Source organism: Netta rufina (genome assembly GCF_964035555.1).
Source record: "Netta rufina genome assembly, chromosome: 5".
Classification (NCBI taxonomy): Eukaryota; Metazoa; Chordata; class Aves; order Anseriformes; family Anatidae; genus Netta; species Netta rufina.
Genome location: NC_140128.1, coordinates 5,807,148 through 5,828,056, shown reverse-complemented (window position 1 = coordinate 5,828,056; position 20,909 = coordinate 5,807,148). Strand labels below are relative to the sequence as shown.

The following is a 20,909-nucleotide window of genomic DNA, read 5'->3' as shown; positions in this document are numbered from 1 at the left end:
TAGCATTTACCAATTAAAACAACTTGCTACTAGTAGGAGAGTTCAATTCTATCTATTTCTCCATCCCAGATAGGTGGCTGTAGGGATGGGATCGCTTCAGGTTTACGCCAGTGAGCCTGTAGACTTCGTGCAGTTCTACAGGGATCTTGTGGAAAAACATTGCAGCTGACAGAAATGGAGGTGCTCGTTGCCTTTTTCTTTCCCAGTTGGCTCTGCGTGCCTCTCATTGCCAAGGCTTCATCTGTGTTTCCTCTGTGCCTGTGAATAGTTTGGTTAATTCCAGTGGATGTTGTCAAGGGTGTGATGTTTTTGCAGTATTGTGGCCAGCTTTGCTCTCCAGGTTTGACATGTCAGTAGCGACTGGGTCTTGAAAGTGAAATGCCTGTTTATTAGCAAAGCAAACATACTGCCCTGTCCCTAAGCCCTTTAGCCCTCAAGGGAGCCTTTTAATAGAATTTCCTTTAAGAGTACTTCAGCCTTGATTTTTACATCCTACAAATTGTGGCTGTTTGTTTCAGGTTAATTTTTAATTTCCTGTCCTAATTGCGGCTGTCTTGGTACTGGTAAGGAAATTTTTTCTGATCCATTCATAATTCTTTTTCAGATTGCATGTGGCTCAGAGCATAATCTGGCAGTAGTTGGTAAGTAGCTTAATTTTGTATCAACTCCCGTCTCTTTTTCTCCTTTGTAAGTAGCACAAGATGAAAGAAGAACGTGCACATCAAAACATATCAAGTGATTATGGGCATTGTGTGGGGAAAGGGAGAAAGCAACGTATAGTTGTGGAGAAATGAGGAGAAATCTGTGACCTAACTGGTGATGATGAAAATATTGCCCCTGTTGACCAGCCACATTATAAGGAAAGAGATAAAGGTTGATGGGTATCACAGCAAAATGTATTTGCAAACTGCAGCAGCCTGTTTTTAGAACAGAGCCATTGCAACAATTCAAGCTGCAGATTTGGGAAAACGTCTGAGCTTGAAGCTGGTCAAAGTATCGATGTTTAACAGGGAAATTTTTCCACAAACAGTGGAAACATCTTCAAAACAACGTTGTTGTGATTAAGTTTGGAAAATCTTCAAAACGATAGTTAGCTTCTTCAGTACATCTTAGTATAACGCTGCTGCTGTAATAAAGATGGAAGCTTTAGGAAGCTGATGTTGCTGGAAGAACTGAATTTTGTTTACTAATTGAAGTAAGAATCAGATTCTTGCTTCCATGTGATGAGTTGATAACTGAAGCTTGTTACGTGATTGTTATTATCTATATCTACATGTTAAGAAAGTTTTTAACTGTAGAGTTTTCAGGTGTTTTGTAAAGGTCAGCATAATTATCCCAGCTAACAGGGTGACAGAGACAGAGACAAAGCTCCTAATCAGAGCTGGGAGTGAAACCAGCATCCTCTCAACTTCCGTCCAGCAGTCTGTCCACGTAGACATTGCTGATTACCATGACTGATGCACTGAGATGTTAAATGAAGAATGTTCTTGTTTTTCGTGAGTGCAGTGTGACAGGTCTGCAGAAACCAGCTATTTGGTAGGCAACTTACATTTCATGTCCTAATGTTAAGATATTTATTTTAGGATGGTGTCTTATCAGCTCCAATTAAGTGGCCACAGAGATGGTTTTCTGTATACATGGTATATGATTTTCTAATTGTTTCTAAAATTAAACCCTATAATGAACTCATTAAAGTTCAACTTAATTCATATAACTGGCTTTAAGAAAAGATTTTTCCTTTACTTTCTCCCTACTTGTTCAGTGTCACATGCGTCTGTTAATTGTCAGGCTGGTGCTTCTGAATGTCACCTGAAGAGCAATCTGAGGAATGACATTGTGTTTCTTGCCGAACTGATGAAGTAAAAGTGTACCGCTAGCACATTCCTCCAATCTGCATGAAAGCTAAGCACGGAGCATGAACAACCTTCTCTCTCCTAACGTCCTTTGAAGCTTTCTGCCTTTTAGGCAGAAATCTCTAGAAAAAAAAAAAGCGTAGGGGAGAGAAATGCTAGAAGTTAGAGTAAACTAGAAACTCCGAACACGCAAAGAGCATCATATGCCTGTTAGAGCTGTGCCACTCTCATTGAAATCAGTGGGAAAATTGGCAGTCGTAGAAGTTAGTCATTGTTAAGTACAACAGAGTTGTGATGTTACTAATAGATACATTTTTTGAACTAAAGAACTATGATACAGTTTATTCCCGAATTGAATTTTTGTATGTGCTTTTAAAAGGTTAACTTCTTAGAACAGTTTATGGTAGTATTTCTCCAGTGCTTGTCACTTTTAGTTCAAAGCTGTCAGCTGTTGTACTCCATAAAGACATCACAGAGCTTTCAGTAAATATGCCTAGCTGATTGTACAATTTCCCAGTGACTTATCATTCAAGCAGCGTTTATTTAGGACAACTATATAATCAGTTTCTTAATTGGTAAATGCTTGAGTGACTTTTAGATTGAAATAAGTTGAGTTCAATGTAAAAGGTGAGCTGAAAAGCAAGCCTTTAAGATTAGGATATTCAAGTTGCTGTTTCTGGTTGCATATACAAATGTCTGTGCCTCAGCTTTTAAATAGAAACATTTTTAAGACAGAGCAGCTAGGTTTACGATTCATTTCACAAATGCTGAAGCTGTCTTCCAATCATCTTGCTGATGATATGAACTGATTTGTAGGACTAGCTGGCAGTTGATTTTTTTTGTTACTTTATATAGTCTGCATCCACTTGGTTGTTTGATTTTCTTTTCTTGCCTTTTTTCTGCTGAAGGTGCAAAATTTGACTGTTGTCATTGTGATGGCACCAAATCCTTTTTCATGGGTAAACTGGAAGAAAGTCAGTTCTCATTTGATCATGAGGTTAATGTTTTAGAAAGGGAAAAGGTTGCAAAGTCTCCAAATATGTCTGCGATATTGCTAAACTTAATGAATTAAAAGTAGGACTTAAGACATTTACGTTGCTTCATGTACTCAATTCTCACTTTCCCTGAAAACACTTACATTGTTGTTTTAGTTTGGGATCCTCTTGTGATACTGATTGTAACATTTGTAAGTTTTGCAATTTTTTTTTCGTTTTCACGTGACCCTGTGCTTGGAAAGGAAGATCCCCACCTAATATAACAAAATCTCAGACTTCTCACCTCTGTCAAGGATTAATCATCATGAGAGCCACCATATTTTTGGTAGAAAAAAAAAAAGAAGAGCTATTTAATTAATGTTGGATAACATCTCATGTCAGGAAACCATCATCTGACACTGAAAACTGTGCTTGTACTTAGCACAGCAAAAGCTGGCTTTTCAACCTGAGTGTGACAGCCGCGCTGTGCAGCACTGCACTTCAAGGTATTAAGACAGAATCTTTTAATTGATTGAAATACTCAATGAAACAAAATCACAGCAACAAAGTTAAGCTTTTTCAGGTTTGGAAGTGTTTTCAACAATGACAAAGTAAGGAGCTTTGATTTTTACCCTGAAATGTATGTGGTTAAAAATTGTATTTGTGGAGAAGACTCTTACCATCCTACCTGACCCCCACTATGTTTAGATTAGTTGTTTTTTTTTAATTGAAGAGAACAACTACTCTTAAAGAACACTTAACATGATGCGTGTGGCTCATGCAATGCCACAAGTTAACTAATCAAGCAGTGGTAGCTGTACAAACATAGAGCTGGTAGAAAATATATGCAACCACAGGGCACAGGACAGGATTTCTCCAAGAGCCCCCTCAAATACAGATGTCTTATTTTAATAAAAATTAAGCACGAACTTTATTCAATCCTCCTTGAAGTACAGTAAAAAATGAACTAATTACAAGGATGTTGCTCCTATGGTCTAGCTCCCCCAAACCTTGTGAATTATAATACTGCTTCTTGGTCTTTGTTTCAGTTATTTTCTCACCTGTATAACATAAAAGGCTTTGAAAAGAAAGGTACTGGAGGATGTGTAGGGAGTAATGCTTGTTTTAAAAATAAAACTTACAAGTTTATTAGCTTTAGTTGAAGCCCACTTTTTTTTTTTTCTAAAAAAAAAAAAAAAAAAAAAAGCTGTCAAAAGGTAATTTGGAATTGGGTCCCCTTGCTGGTATGTTTGTAAACAGCTATTTCTTACAGGGTCTGTGCGTGCCTCCAGTAGTGCAGTGCCTGATACCAAGTGTAATCAGTGATTTTCCTGCTAACGTAGTGGGTAACTTGGGCGTTTTACCTATTTTTGTGGAAGTAGAAGAAAAAACCATGGACCTTTCTGGTAAGCTTTTTCTAGTGAGGTTTGGGAAGGAAAAGTGTTTGGAAATGTGGCCACCTGAAATGGTGCACAGGTGCTTTTCCCTGCTTTTTCACAGCGTGGTAAATTCTGTTTTCTGCTCAGAGTTATGTTGTGTTCTTGCTTGGAGAACTCCAAACGCTTCTCAACTTTCTGCTGCGTAACAGCCCCCTTCAGGGGAGGATCAGATTCATCTCCAAGACAAACTGCTGTATTTTAGAGGATGTGTGTGATCTGTGAGTCTGTCTTATCTGTGGCTCATGTGCAAGCGCTGCTGTACATACAGTGACGTGGGCATTTTGCGTCCCTCCGAAACTGCAGGTTATCCCATTGTGGAGTAAACAGTAATATGGAATTTAATAGAAGAACAGCCTTTGCAAGGAAATCAGGAAAAAATGTTGAAAAGGCAGGTAGTGCTTCAAATTCCCTGAGATCTTTGTAGGGACACTACAAAAAGTTACTGCATCATCTGTTAAAATTTGCTACTTACACTGTTATGCTGGAAGAACACAGCAGTTATGGGGAGCAAAACAAATGTGATGGAAATGATGAACCCTAATGCAGGGAGTTGGTGATGCACATCCTAAAGTGGTCGTGGTGTTGATGGCATCCCGGACACTTTGGTTCCATACTTTGTGATAGGGAGGCCAAAAGCTTCTTCCGCTGGAGCCCCTTTGCCCGTATGAACAGGGTCGTGTTCTTCCAGTTACGTTCCGTGATTCCAACGAAATTATTGTGAAGAGCATCAGTGGAGGGAGTGCCGTGACAGCCTGTGAAAGGCATATTTCTATGGCAGAGTGAGCACCAATTGGGAGAGGAGACAGTGCGGGCTGATGGACAGATCTCTCTGCTATGCTGACAGTATTATTTAGATGTTCACAGCAGCCCTCTGAAGCAGCAGATGTAGTCATGTGTCTGACATTGGGTCCCAGGGGGACTCAGCAGGCTGTCAGAAAGAGAAAATCATAAATTCTCTCTTGCTTTTCATATTACTGCAGCGTTCGGCGGAATCTCCGGTGTATGCAGTGGAGGGCACTGGTGTTCAGCAAGGAGCCTGAGTCTGCTCCTCTATTACTTTATTTATTATGCATGAAAAATCCCAGTGCAGCCAGGGTCTCTATTGTGAAGGTTTCCTGGCAGAGCAGCATGGAGTCATGTTGCAGCATGCTGTCTCTTTGCATTGCAGCACTAATCGCATTCTCTGCTTATTAAAGGGCACCTGGCAGGACTTTGAGTTAACCATCGCTGCTGTCGTTTTCATGGGGGTTATATGTCGGCCTACAAAATTTGGTCCCTGGCAGAGAGAACAAATTTGGTATTTCATTTAGCCGTTAATGTGGCTTTTAATTATTTAATTTATTATTTTCTGGTAGGATAGAAACTGAAAATGAATTTGAAATACCTGATTTCTTGTTACTTTCAGCAAGTTACACTCATAAAATCTGATCCTTTGAGCTGTCTGATCTTCTTTTCCAAGGGTTAATGGAGAGCCAAGCTGCCAGCTATTTCATGGATTTGTGGACGTAGGTGATGAGGAGAGAGATGTGGAGGTACTAACTTGAGCGCTTGGAAGAGGCCTCTGATGGGGCTTAAAGTCTTGTATCAACTGAATTGTCTAAAGTCAGGGGATACAGCTGCTGACCATAGGTAAGGGAGGATGTTTTGCTCCAAAAAGCTAATTAGATCCATAAGATAAAAATGTGTACATCCTGACCCTCTGGAAAGAAACACAAGAGTTTAGGAGGAGATCTGCCTGGGCTGCATCTTCCACTGACCGAAGCCCAGGTTTTAGAGCTGCTCTCTGTTCCAGGCTTTGTCGCTGGATTGCTGCTTGATCTGGGACAATTTGACTCTGCAGAATGCTTTGTTCACCTTCCTCTTCTCTCTGTCTGGCTTGTCAATTTTCATTGTGGAATCTCTGGAATAAAACCGCCTCTTGGTGTATTTTAGCACTGCCTAGCATAATGGGACCTGATTTATTTTTTTAAATCCTGCAGTAAAACTAATAATAGTTGCAGCCGCTTTCCTTTCCCTCAGAGAGGCAGTTTTAAAATATCATCAATCTTGGTGTGCATGTCTCTATCTTAATTTATATCATTTAGCATATAAACAGGTAGTAATGCAGTGCTTGTCATATTGTTTACAGAATGGTTTCCTGCTTAAGATCAGAAAAGAAAAAGCCATTGTATTTTTCTGTGTAAAAGCTCACAGTGGTTGTAAAATTTTTAATTGACCTTCACATATCACACGGTGCTAGCTCACAGTGTGTCAAGAACTGAGCTCTTGTGTCCTGTCACAGTGTTTTCTGTGAGAGACCATGTCACATCCACAGGGATAATTCTGCAGCATCAAGAGCCCTGCAAAAGATGGGCAAGAGGTAAGAATGCAGTGTTAACCTCTGGTGACAGCTCAAACCAACAAGTTGGAAATGTGAGTAGCAGATAGAGGAGATGACTGTCATGAGAAGCTTGGAAGCAACCAGCAAGTGCTAGGCAAGAATTTCACTGGAGCAGAATGAGAGGAGAGGAGATCTTTCTTACAGGTATGGGTGAACAGAAAAGGTCCCATGTGGTTTTAGAGAACGATGGAGTATCAGAAGGCTCTTGAGAGTAGGAGCCACAGTACGGATACATGTGATCCTTCCTCAGTCAGAGGGTTCAGTGGATGGATACTAAGTATTAAGGAAACAAATTAGAATTTATTATATTTGTTTACTCACAGGCTTTAAGTGGAGCAATCACTTTAAAGTGGAAGAAAAATATATCCAATACATCTAAGGCATATTTATCTTGATATTCGAGGATGCAAACAGGAGTAACAAAAATAGTCACCCTTGCTCACCAAAGGAAGATTTTAGAGTTTGTTAGTTATAAAATGAAATAAAAAGAAGGACAAATGTCTAGCTTCAGGGAGTTACATAGAGCATGTAGGAGAGATGCTCACTGAAGTAAAAGCACAAGGCCAGCAAAGTGGCTGAAGGCACTTGAAAGTGCCACAAATGAAGGCTTCAGTTAAGGCAACAACTTCAACACTTAAACTTTTAAGGGTATTACTGAGTAGGGATTTTGTACCTGAAGTCAGGGGTTGTCAGAAGAGAGAGGTTTATGTTTAAAAACGTGGAGTGAGGAGCATCCTCGCTGTGCTGTGGGACTTATGCCTATCCAGGAGCAAGTGTCCTGAGTTTGTGTGTACTCACTGGCCAGATCCTTTACGGAGCACTAAGCATATATTCTGCCAGTGCACAAGGAAATGTGTGTGACCTAGGTCTGTCTGAGAGATGATGCTGGAAGGATACGTATGAGATACTGTAAGGCTGGTGATATGCAACAGGGATGCTTCTGGAACAACACACGTTTCCCTCGCGTGGTTTGCCAAGATGGCTGTAATTCCACGGGATTAAATGTTTGTGTGAAAGCAGGCTTCTTGAAGCTCTTGTAAACATGGGGAACTGTTCCTCTAGCTTTCCACGACAAGGGCAGATCCTTTCTCTTTCCCTGCATGGTGGGGTTAGGACTTTGAACTTGAAGGTACTGGCAACTGTAGTGGAGAAAATCCAGTCATTAGCTGGCAAGCCATGATTATTTACTAGTAATGCACTTCTTTTTTTTACAAAGAAACCACTATTCAAGCTTGCAAGCCTGGAGCAAGCTTTCAGGGTAAAAATATAGCATTTTTATTAAAACTGATTGGCTTTAGAGAGGTGAGTATCTCAAAAATGATTAGGACAAAAGTCAAAGTGGAGATGAATAGTTGGCCTATTTGTAAAAATTACTCTTTACTTGACTTTTCTTTTTGAACTTGTTTCACTCAAATGCTCCTTTTTGGAAGGGAGGTAACCAAATAATTAAAATTAAAAATACTTTTGAAACTCGTTTCACTACAGCACTTTTTCTAGCACTTTTTGAGGAATCTCTGAGGAGCAACAAGGCTGAAACAGGACTTTTATTATTTCTGAGAAATGTGTTTATTATTTTATTTTTAGATTGTTGGGTTTATTTGAACAGTAAGAAAGTGAGAAGGATGGAAAGCTGTACTGAATGGGGCTTTAAGAGACATTTAACACAACACATTTAACATCTCATGTGTAGCAGAGAGAAGCGTTGATACATTCATGCTAATCAAGTAAATCAAAAGGAAATCGGTCCAAGTGTGTTGTTTATGGCACAATTTCAAGCAGAATGGTAGTTAGCAGGAAGCTGAGCAAAGTGAGAGACTACTGCTACTTCGGAAGCTCTTGGCACCTATCAATCTTTGAGGAGCAAAATGTCTGTAGTACGTATGTATTTGATGTGATCTAAGCTTGCTAAAGATGGTAGCAGATGACCTGTCAGTGTTCTCAAAAAAACAAAACAATAAAAAAAGCACCAAAACAAAACAAAAAACCTCCAAATCCCCAAACCATAGTGGTTTGAAGAATAGTATGCTGAGTCCTCTTTGACAGATTTCCAGTATAGATAGCGACAATTTTCTTAGCTTAGTAAGTGTTCTGGCCTAAATATTCCTCCCCTCTACAAATCTAATGGAATAATTAACTTGAAAAGATAATATGTGATATATTGATTCTGGCTTAAGCATTGCTTATATCTATTGTAGCACTGATTTGCTAAATTAAATGTTTTCTAGGACGGCCTGCGCATGATGCCAAGAACTCACGTTAATATGCTTCACTCTCTTCTCTTTCCTCTTTGTGCAGATTTAGCATCTTACTATATCCCGAATGTGTGGCCTTGTATTGGAACAAATTACCAGATTGTTATGAAGTGATTACGATGGGAAAGAGTAGCCTAAAGCAATAGGTGTAAGAGGTGAAACTGCCACATTAACTGGTAAAGGACACAAAATCAGACGTGCAACCCTGCTTTTACAGTTGGGTAGCATGCTTGCTGTTTGTTTTTTGCTCAGGCTGCTTTGTGCATGTAAGGTTGCGCCCAGGGCACCTGGCAACATTATCTGCTCTTTTGTACACCGATTTTTTTTTTTTTTTTAAATATCTTCAGCTGGCTTGCATGATGATGTACCATAATGAAATTTCTAACACACCAGCTGCAAGAGTGACCTCTGATTTTCTCTGTGGCCCTTCCTTTGGGCTTCCCAGACCTGGGCTCCTCTGGGGAACTTTGCAAAATATAGCAGATCCTCAGAGTTTTGATATTACGTGACCTGCAGTGCTAGTGACTTAAAAATCCATAAGCTGTTCTCAAAACTCCTCTTATTCACCTTGTACAAAAGAATCAGGCTGTTCTCTGTCCGGTGTAGCACTGCCAAGGAGATGGTCTGTAATGCAAGACACAAAGCTTTTCTGATGAGTGAAGGACATACGTGGCTAGATTTGTTTTTCTCAGTAAGAAAGAATTTTTGTCACACAAATTTTGAACCTGATGAGCTTGTTCTTTTTTTCCTTGTGAATAATGCTCCGAACACTAACTTAATAAAACATGGGGAAATTCTTCTATTAAGACACATCATTAATCATCTCTTCTTTCCCTTCTTTAAGCATTTTGCTGTTAATTTGTAAAATGTTTAACCTGTCGTGACCTCGGTGACAAATCTGAGTTGCCAAGAGATTGAACAAGTAAGCAGATGCTTTGCTGTAGATGTAGAAGATATTAAACTGGAGGTTGTTTTCTCTATGCCTTTGATTTTCAGTGACACCAGCTGCTATCTTGCTGAGTTGAGACATCTCAGAGAATGGGCAGGATGACAAGCAACACAAATCCATATAATATTTTAATTCTGAGTAGGGAGCTCACTTGGCTTGAAAGGTACATTTGCTTTGGCTTAAGCTTCTTTTTTTTTTTTTTCCCTGAGCTGTTTCCTCCTGCCTGCTTTCTCTTGTACTGTGGTTTTTTTTTTCAGTTCTCAACATTTCAAGGTGTTCTTTTTTAAATTGAAGGAGACGAAAGGTGTATCTCTTAAAGCCTTCCAACACATTGTACTTCCAAATGAACACATGGGACACTTACTGTGTGATGTGTCGTTGGTAAAAAGATGTATGTATGCTCAAGGGGAAAGGACTGGTGTGTAATGCAGCCTGCTGAATTTGTTGTATTAACAGAACCTCAGTTGCTGTTACCTTTGCCAACACATGTATTTTTTTATGTGATATAGATTTAGTAAGTGCTTACTTGCAACTTCTGTGAAATTATTCCCTAGTTTTGATAAGAGTAAGTCATTATTTGTTACTGTTTCCTGCTGATGTAATACAGTAGATCAAATCTATGACCTTTACTTCAAGGAGAGTTCTGTAACTGAGCTCACCAGCTGGGATTCGTCACATTAACAAGTGCTTTACTTTGAGCAGGTATGACAAATTTACAGCACTCCCTGCGTCTTTATGATGCAGACCCAGTGCATGGGTAATTCTGGCCTTTTCCTAGAAATAGGTTTTTGCATTTAGGCAAGAAAAGTAACTATTTGTGTTACTTTGGTACAGGAGGGGGAAAAAAATCTCAGGAGTTGCCGTGTCCTACCATGAGTTGTTGGGCAGCCTCTCACTGTCTCATTTGTGTTCACTGAACACGACTTTAGTCTCCTCTGTTACGGGATTTTTTGCTGAGTAGTAAAGGAATTCATAGCAGAGGCAGTCTTCAGATGTGCTCATCTAAACTGGAGTCTTCCATTAGTCCCAGCAGCGTGGTTCTCCCCTTCATCTCCTGCAAAACCGGCAGGCAGGATGAGGGCAGCTGCAAGGCTCCCTGCCTCCCCGTGCCAGAATGGAGGTGGAAGCAGGGCTGTCAGTTTATGATAGTTTTTTGGGTGCATCTGGCTAGCTGTAATCTTAAGTTCATGTAAACCTCTTCTGTAGGACCAAAAGAGGAAAAAAAAATGTTAAAGAAGTCAGCACTTGGTATCCTTGCAGTTCTATGGCCACTCACCTACTAATAAAAGGATGCACAAATCCAAATTTATGCCATTTACACCCAAGTCTTGTGGTGCCAGCTGTTTATACAGCAGGAGTGGTACGAGGCTTTGCTGTCACTCAGATTCCTTCAGTCTCCACAGTACGCTGTTGATCAAGTTGACTGCAAAGCAAGATTCTTCCTAGCTAAATTGTGGATACCCTAAAATAGAAAAGCCTAAATGCTGCTGTATAACCCTTGTACGTTTGTTGAATAAAGAAGCAGCCACTTAATTTTTTTTTGAAGCACTGTAGTAAAGAAATCTTGTTCTGTTGACAAGTTCAGCGTGAGTCTTGTGCAGTACTTCTCTGTCTGCTTGGGTCCTCCTCCTTCTCCCATCTGCCACCTTCTCACTCTAAGGAAAGGAAACTCCATTCTGTCAAAGCAAAGTGCCAACGAAAAATGAGGGAAGACTTTTAAAAAGAGCAGGTTTTGGATGATGCCATTCACTGAAATCGGAACAAATTGGTATAATCACAGCTTACTGTGGTTGTGCTCTCAATGCCTAGCAAAAGGTTAAGGCTAACGCAATAAGATGTGGTCCCTCCAGTGGAGGACGTGCACTTGAGAAAGGCAGAAGAAGAGGAGGAAAGGAAGGAGAGAGGTGAAATCGCTCAGCAAAGCCAAGTGGCCTTTGGTTACTGTGGTTGGTGCTCCACGACAGCATGTTCCTTGCAAGGAAAAGGCCAGTTAAGCAAAGGGATTCCCCAGCAAGCAAATTAAATGCCAGAAATCAAATGACAGCAATTTTTTTCCCTTTAGCTTACAAGGATATCTACCGCTGAAGTATCCCAACTGAAATGGATGCTCTGTAACTATTTTGATAAATCTGATGTACCTTATTTTGAAGAACCCTGCTTCAGAGGGTCTGTATTTATGTGCATTGTGAGCTTTCTTGTGCTTTAGGAAGTTTTTTCTTTTTAATTTGTGTGGTGGTTTTACTTTGGTAGGCAGCTGAACTCCACCACAACTGCACTCTCACTCCCCCTCCTCAGAAGAGGAGGGGAAGAAGTAAAGGAAAGAACAACACAGATTGAGACAAGGATAATTTAATGAAAGGGAAAAATAATTATTAAGGAGAGATTATTATTAATTGAACAATTTAACTAAAGGGAAAAAAGGGAAAGGGGAATAGGGAAAAACAAAACAAAAACAAGTAAAGGCACCTTTTATTGCTGAGTGTGACACCACATGGTATGGAATATCCCTTCGGTTGGTTTAGGTCAGCTGCCCTGGGGATGTTCCTTTCTCCCTTTTTTGCCCACCCCCTAGGAGGGTTAGGGAGAGTCCTGGTGCTGTGCCAGCACTGCTCAGCAGCAGACACAACGCCGGTGTGATAGCACTGCTGTGCCAGCTACAGGTGCAGAGCACAGCACTGGATAGGCTGCTGCAGGGAAAGTTAACGTCCCAGCCAGACCCAGTCCGATTTGAAGGATTGTTTCCCTTCGTAATGATCTTTCTCTTCTGCCCAGTGCTGACTTGCAGATTCACTGTGAGCGGTTAAAGCCTACGAACGATGAAGTTGTAATTATTATAGAGACTGTGCATTCGTTTAAGTCTCTGGGGCTGGAGCTCAAACCTGGCAATTGTCTTGAGCGGGAATGAATGTGCTGACTTTGATCCTAATCCCTAGGAAGCATGTCTGCAACTGGCAACCTTCTCGTAAGTGTTAAGGATTAGACAATTTTCGGACTGTTCCTCGTAGAATCACAGAATGGCTTCAGTTGGACAGAAGCCTCAAAGACCATCTAGTTCCAGCCCACAAGCTGCCACCTCTACATCAGGCTGCCCCAAACCCCAGCCTGGACTTGGTGCCCCATCCCTGGAGGTGTTCCACAGCTTCTCTGGGCAACCTGTTCCAACGCCTCACTGCCCTCCGAGTCGAGGTTTTGCTCTTAACATCTCATCTAGATCTCTTCTCTTTTAGTTTAAAACCATTTCCCCCTGTCCTACCGCTATCTGCCTGTGTAAAAATGCCAGTGTTTTTAATAGTTCTGGGGCAAGGGCAGCAGAAATCAACAGCAGTTTGGCTGCTAGAGATGCTGAGCCTTCAGGCTGGGCAGCCGAGGGTGCTGGTGGTGGGTCTGAGGGAGCTAAATCTGTGGAGTCCTCAGCAGTACGAGCTGATTGCCTTGAGCAGAGGGCGTAAGATGGCCTTTTGTGTTGGCCCAACAGAAGTAAGGCATGGCTGAGCTTTGGTGGGGATGATGCAGAATAATTTCTCTCATATTTTTGTGAGGGTAATAGCAATGAGGCACTCCTTTTAAAGCTTCACCTGGTTTGACCTTTGTGAATTTGCTGTCTTCCCCTTGGTGTCCTTCCTTGCGTTCTCCCCTTGTGCTTTAGTTTTCGATTCAGCATTGCCTGGATTCCTTCTCAGAGCTGAGCATCGCTTGCTGCTCAGGAGCATCGGTCATTTTCTCTTCCAGGCTTAGACCAGCATTTTATATAGAATATTTAGTCACGTTGTTTTGATAAAAACAAGGTCATCTTAAGGATAGTCTTAGCTTTGCATTGGTGCTGCTGTTCTTCATGGTAATCAAACTGGAATGCCTGGCTGTCTTGCCAGGCCTAACAGGAAGAGCACGGAGCCTGCAATCATTCAGACTCGTGGATGTTTCTGCAGGGTACCGCAAGCTGCATTGCACAAAAGGAGCAGCGGGCTGTAAATAAGTGAAAGGCTTCAGCTTCCAGCATCGCAAATCCTCCGTACTCATCGGTGGGTTAGTTCAGAGCTGCAGCAACAACGGAGAGTGGGGAAGTAGATTTGTAAAAAGCACAGAAGGTGCTTCCTTTTCCTGATAAACCAGCAAGGCATTTCTCCTCTGAGAATTATTCTGCCAAATTTGCGCTACCTTCTGTCTTTCTTGCATCAGGTTGAAATAGGCATCAGGAAGACAGACCCATGCGGTGCCTGAAATACCTAAAAGCTTTGCCTGAATACGGTAGCTGAAAACACAGAACTTTCTTCTGGGTAGAGAGGTGGAAGTTATTTCTGCGAAGCAGCAGATACTTTGTTAATCTTTGCCAGGTTCAAGGCAAATAACCGGAGTGATGTATTGAGGCTTCCAGCATGCATTTTAAACCTGAGAGTGAGGAATATTGTCATGGGGACTTAAACAGTGTATGCAATTCTTGGTTGTAGAGCTCTTAAAAATCATCCCTGTGTAGCTTCTTGCTTCTGTGGCAGTTATACCCAAATGAAGCAAGCTAAGATAGAAGTGACACAAACTAAACCAAAATGGTAGAACTTAAAAGGACTTCCCATCTTAAATCGTGATTCTCCTTCAGGTCTGAATACACAGCATGTGGATCTCAGTGAGTGATCCTGCTTATTTCACACCTGTTCTAGAACTATTTCTGCTATTTAAAATGTAATCTTTAAGTACAGTGAGGAAACTCAAAAGGTGAAATGTGTTGCAGTGGTCAGGATGTCCTCTCAGGAGTGCCTTCAGTGATGAGTTTTTAGCTCACTGTCTGTGTTCTGCTCTGGTCTAAATGCCACTTTGTGCTGGGGTGTGGCAGCGTCCAAAAAGCAATATAGTCTCAGGTAATCCTGGTGATGGACTGCATTTATGTTACCACGAGTTCATACCTGGGGTTTATATGAATGGTTTCAGCCTTTCGTGCTTGGATGCAGATAACTGGACGTGGGCTGTTTCCCTGCTCCTGGATGCCGGGTAGCCTTTCAGCGATCCTGGCCCTTCCAGAGCTATCCGCTCCCTTTGGTGCAGTGCTGGGAAGCTGTAGCTCAGAAGTGATTTGGCAATCCCAATCCTTCAGCCATGCCAGGGGTTTAAGAGACCTGGCTTGCAGCCCCAAGAGGCAGTTGTTAACCTTGGGTTAACCAAGGTTTCACTCCATGGCTAATTAGTACTAGAGAAAATCTGAATGTGTGACTAATGCACAGGGCTTCACCTGCTAACAACAGCCCTTCTCCTTCCCAAATAGCTGCCTTGCAGCATTTAGCTACGTAACTACTGCTGCTTTATGAATGGAGTGAGCGGATTCCCCAGCAGTCTGTGTGCACACCCCTCTGTGTTCAGCTCACAGAAGGAGAATTACGTTTTGGTAGTTTTATAGGCACTGTAACAGAAGAAATGGATACGGAACATAGGTAGTACTGCTGCTAAACCAGATAAAACATTTCTCGTTCTTGAAGCAGGATCCTTTTCTGTGAACTGTGTCTTGTGGAAATGTCAGGGTTTGCCAGGCTCTTACCAAAAGCAGAAGTAAAAATCGTGCAATAATTGTTTCTTATTAGCTGTGTCTTTCTGAAGTCATGAGGAGGCAATGATGGCGTATAATTTTGATACCTGATAAAATAGTATCATTGGGTTAGGGTGAGAAACAATGTTTAAGAGCTGACAATGCTACTTTAAATGATTGCTCTACTTGTAGTTAACAAGGAATTCATCCTAAAGAGCCAAGTAAGCATATTATTTTGTCATGGCTAGTCAGATTTTCCATGTAAAATTAAAAGGAGCGTAATTTTCCCATTCCTATTTTAGAATGTTCCTTATTCTGCCTTTATAATTTTGTCCATTTCCTCATTAGTGTTCCTTTCAGAGCCCAAACATGACAACAGTGACATTATTATCAGCTTGAAATAAGTGAACAAACCTTCTCATTTTCAGTGGCGTTTTGCCTATGGCAGCTATTTTTAATTTTGCAGCTGCTGAAGACTAAGGAAATATGGACGGGCTGATGAGATGGTTTTGCAACTGATGATTTGGCATCTATAGCACGCAGCTACTTTGCAAGTGTTTTTATAGGTGTTAGGAAATGTGGGGCTTTCCAAGGGGTCGCTTCGCTGAAGTGGTGTTTCTCAGGGAGAGAGCGAGCAAGCGTGAGGCAAAACACTAATAGCAGAAGGAGGCATCCTGCTGGTTTAGCCTTTGTGTGCAGGTGTTCAAAACGGAGTGTGAGATGGCAGCTAATTATTTTTTCACCATGTGTGAATATGAGCTGACTGCTTTGTCTGCTCTTCTGTATATTCCGAGCAGTGCTGGTTCCAGGAGGTCCTCAAGTTCCCGGATTTTAACTTCCTAGAAAAGGAGGTGGTGGGACTTCTTGGCCACAAAGAACAATTCTTGTTCATTCCAGCCCTGGCTCTTGGTTTCAAAGCTGTTTCATAACTCAGATCGAAGATCAAACTGCCCAACACCCCAGTGCTGCAGTGACCTGGGTTTGGCTTTATGTGGGTGCTCCTGCGGGTGAATTTAGGTGTCCACCACCTAGAAGTGACTGAGGATGGGGTTGTGGGTGTAAAACCGTCCCACTGAGTGAGGCATCTACGCTCCACTTCACTTAACACGAGTACTTGTTCAGGTCTCAACAAGTGCTTCTTTTGTCTTTGTACCAATATTTCTGTAATTTATAACTCACTGTGATAGAAGTTAAGATACGACAGTTCATTTAATTAGTACCTCTGAGCGGTGTGGGCTTAACAGATGGTTGGTAACAGTACTACATTTTCTTAGAAGCTGAAACACAAAAGATTAGATTTTGGAGCTCCCCACAGGCAGAAGAGAGTGGCAGAACCCAGCCTAAGTGATGAACTGGCTGAAGATTTTAATGGTAAATTGCAGAGGTTTGGACTGAATTATATTCTGGGAAGTCTGTTTCATTTTGTCTTTGACTTTTAGCCCAAAATAGATCACGTATTTCCTACTTTTTCTGTCCAAAATCCAGTAGTATTGGTGCATATGAGCTTCCAGAGCATTTTTAAATCCATTTTAGTGCATCCTGACAATTGGAAAGCTGGCCAGGTTTTATCTTAACCATCCATAAATTACAGTTCAGCCAGGTTTTGGAACACCTTAAAGCTTGGTCAACCATCTTTCTGTTTCTGATTTGGTGAGTAATCAGTTGTTTTGCAAATTTATGTTAAATTTTGATTTGCAAAATGTGAAAGTGACTATGGTCAAGAAGGTCTGGATACTTCCAAGCTGCTATCATACCATTATTAGGCAATTAAATACTTACACAAGTGATCTCTTAGTTGTTTTTTTTTGCTGCAAGTGTAGGAAAAACTGCACAAATAATTGATTTGTACTTGCATTGAGCATCATTCTTTGTTAATGGTTTTGCTAACTTAACTGATAATCCTGTTAGTTATCTGACCTGTTGTGTGATGTCATACAACTCAGAGTGCTTTCATAGTGTGTGTCTTGGAGAATATCTCAGTTCTATAAATGGGATTTCTCATAGTGAAAGTTGCTATACAGAAGTATTACTGGAGAATTCAAGAAGAGAATGAAGTCATGTATCTTTCAAGTGGATCGACTGCCTTAAAAGTGTTCCAAATTAACTCTTCTGATTTCATAAGAAATACTAATAATAATAATAAAAAAAAAGGCAGCTAGTGCTATGGCATCTCAGAGAAACTAAAGGTCTGAAAGAACATCCCGTTGAGAGGAGTCTTTTTATTTCTGCAGGCTAAAGCTGTGAAACATGCTTACTCTCATTAAAAGTAATGAGGACTCCGTGTCTTGATTCTGTAAATAAGTCAATACCCATCTCTCTTGCGTTCTGGTGACAGAAAAAAAACATGTTAGTTTAACAAAAACTTCATTCTCATATGCTGGGTGTCTCTGGTGTGCTGCCTGTGTCCTGTGACTGGATGCTGCTGAAGTGGGAAACGTATCTTTGGGCAACACGTATTGACATAACAACTGCGTGTTGGTCTACTAGCTGGAAATAAAAACTCAGTATCACTTTTGTCCCCTGAAGATACTGGATTTTCTCACTGTGAAGAAAGCCCAGATTTGACAGATGTTAGCTGTAGTGTAGCATGAAGGGAGAAACTTGAGTTGGTAAACAAAAAAGAATGAAATTAGCTTAAGGAGGCCACTAATCATTTGAATGGTTCTGCTCTGTCTGCATCTGTAAGTCCCACCAGAATATGCAGTGGTTTTAGGAGAAAGCTGACATGAAATAAGTCGGTTATCATTGATCTTTTTGTGTGTGTGGTTGGGTTTTTTTTTGTTTTTTGTTTAAAATTGGGAAGCTATTGGAGTAATGAAATGAAGATGTGGTAATAGCCAAGGGAAACACACTAATGTTAATTTTATTCTATCTAGCTCAAGGAGTGTAGCAAGGACAAAGCATGTTCTGTGTATTTGTTCTGTATTAAGCGTGAAACTGGTCAATAAAACCTAGTTCAGTCTTCTGTTTCAGGATCCTGTAGTAAGTTCTTCTGTCAAATTCATACCTTCTTCTTTCTCCCTCTTTTAAGTACCGTTCTGGCTGTTGGGTCAGAAGTCGCCAGCTCTCCTCACGGTGTGATAATCGTGAGGTGCTTTGGATTGACAGCTACAAATGCAGTGTCTTGGTCTTTGGAAAGGAAGTGTTGTGTTTGACTCAGAACACTTTGACTTCGTGCCTCTTGTCTGGTGCCTTCATAGACTTGTTGTAGTGAAAGGGGCTTAATGAGGGAGACTTGGCTGTTGTTCCTGATAAGGTTTCTTTTGGCAACGGACGTTATTAACACTGAATTCCTTGGAAAACATATTTCGTAAGAAGAATATTGAAAAACATTGTAAAAAGGGACAAATATGAGGCCATGCTTTTGTATGCTGATATTCAAATTGCAACCTAAATAATTGGATTTGGGCTTAAACTGCATTGTTGGAGAACATAAATATTTTTGCTTAAAAAAAAAAAAGGGAAGTGTTTCTTCTGATCGCTGTGAGAAGGCTGGCTGCATCCTCGGCAGTGAATAAGTTAACCTACTTAGTGCTTTGTGTGTAGGCAGCATGCAGTGCCATGAGATTGCAGTGGGCAATGAAGCAGCAGAATTCAATTTGCAGCAGTGACCTAAGAGGGACTATTTTTAGTAATAAAATAGGTCAGGGGATGTGGTAGTGCAGGCTGATAAATGAACAGTGTTCCCCTTCACTTGTGGGGCTTGCTTTTGTCCTCCAGTGTAGAAGCTCTGTGATGAGGGGAAAATGAGATTCCATGCTGTCACGTGCTCCGTGTTAGAATTTCTTCTTAATGTGAAGCCATCACAGGACAAGCTCTGCCCCCTGGTACTGATAAAGCAATAGCACTGCCTTGCTGAGGGATTCATGGAAGGCAACCCTGGCTAGAGAGCGGGCTGTGCTGAAGCCGTTGCTCGAAGCTGTTTTTAGCCCTGCTGGAAATGTTGTGTTGTGGTGCTGCCCATGTGACGAGCAGTTCTTGTTCTCTTCTTTTTCTTCTCTACTAGCTGTTCTTCCGTGGATTTTAATTTGCTTCTGCTACCAGCTTGCTTTCTCAGTGATTTGTGCAGATGAGTGCTAGAGTCTTCCCGCAGGTGTCAAAGCTGAAGCGCTGCTTTATTCTGTTCCTTTGTCTATGGGTATTTGGAGGAAGCTTGCTGAGGATCTGGTTAGCCAGTGTTCTTGTGTGACAGAGCAGGCTGAGTCTCTTCTTTAGTATTACGCTATAGCATTTCCATACTTGCTTGGTTTCTCTGACATAAAATTTCAGAGCAAACGTAAGCACCTCTTGCCAGTTTATCTGCATTGATATAAACTATCCTGGTAGTAGTTAGCAGAGTGGAAAAGCCCTTAGAAGCTCTAGGCATGGAGCAGAGCATGTTGATGCCACACAAACTGTAGAAATACAAGCTAGGTTTCATCCTAAAGCCTTTATTTTCCCCTGGAAAATGAATGCTTTGCAGAAAGCAAGAGATCCCAGCTGCAGCCAGGAGTGGAATCAGTATCAGTGCGTCACACCATGTAACAAGTACAATCGCAGGATGCTCCGGCTGTTGCTGAAGCTGTCTCCAGGAGTTAATGAGCCCTGATGAGAGCCCTGGTGAGGTGCGCTGGGCTTCCCAACTCTCCTGCTTTGGACCCGAGCAGATGCCTCCCCAGGGGCTGCTTGATGTTGTGTGAATGCAGAATGCCTGAACTGGTGCTCATTTGGCTGCTCCTGCCTAATGCGGCGTTGCGAAGCACAGATGTGGCTGTATGACATGGGCGAGAGATGCCCTTACATTTTCCCTTACTTCCACCTCCCATCCTTGCCAAACGTGCTTCATATTCTGACCTGCCCGGGTAGGACTATGATGAAATGCTGTCTAACAGAGTTTTTACAGTGCTTGAAGTTCCACAGATAATATACCACACGGACACCATATTTGTAAGGAAACTGTACTAAATGCTGATCACTGACATAAAAATTGTAAGCTCAGACTATCCTTGGTCTTATTTTTTTAAAGCTTGCAAGTTAGTTAGAATACAAAAGTAACTAAACAGCTAAATATGATGTATGTTATAAATACTGTGTTTTTCTACAGCCAAGATCTGTTTTTGTGTTGCACATAAGCGTTGCATGCTTCGGATATCAAGTGACATGGCTCTTTAATGGTTATTTGAAATTAATTTTAAAAGCATGAATTCCAGTGGGATCAAAAACAGTGGAGACATTATCAGCAACACTCTAAGAAACTTGAGGGGCTTTTGGTCACGTTCCATAATCTGTGTAATTTCATGTGTTTGTATGGGAGATTTTTGGAGGAATATGTTATTCTGCCTCTTCCTTTGAAGTTGTCATGAGGCAAGGCAGCTCCATCGTGTGGTCCTCCCTTTTTGGCTGAAAAATGAAGGCAGTGGGACACGATCTTCTCTGGAGCTTCAGGGGAAGGGTTTGATGCTTTTCATCAATCCCGTCATGTATTCATCAACAGGAAAATTTGAGTCTTTCCAAGCTAAGGTTTTAATGGGAACTTCGTGGCCAGGCCTTGGCCCGGCCGTGTGCACGGGGAGC

General features: G+C 41.3%; 1 protein-coding gene across 1 annotated transcript in view; it reads left to right on the top strand.

Moving 5' to 3' along the window:
• The window catches only part of SERGEF (secretion regulating guanine nucleotide exchange factor), a 137,410-nt gene that overhangs the window by 82,005 nt on the left and 34,496 nt on the right, over positions 1–20,909 (top strand). The window contains 1 exon segment of the mRNA XM_084288408.1: positions 605–641. Coding sequence (XP_084144534.1) covers positions 605–641 — 37 coding nt within the window.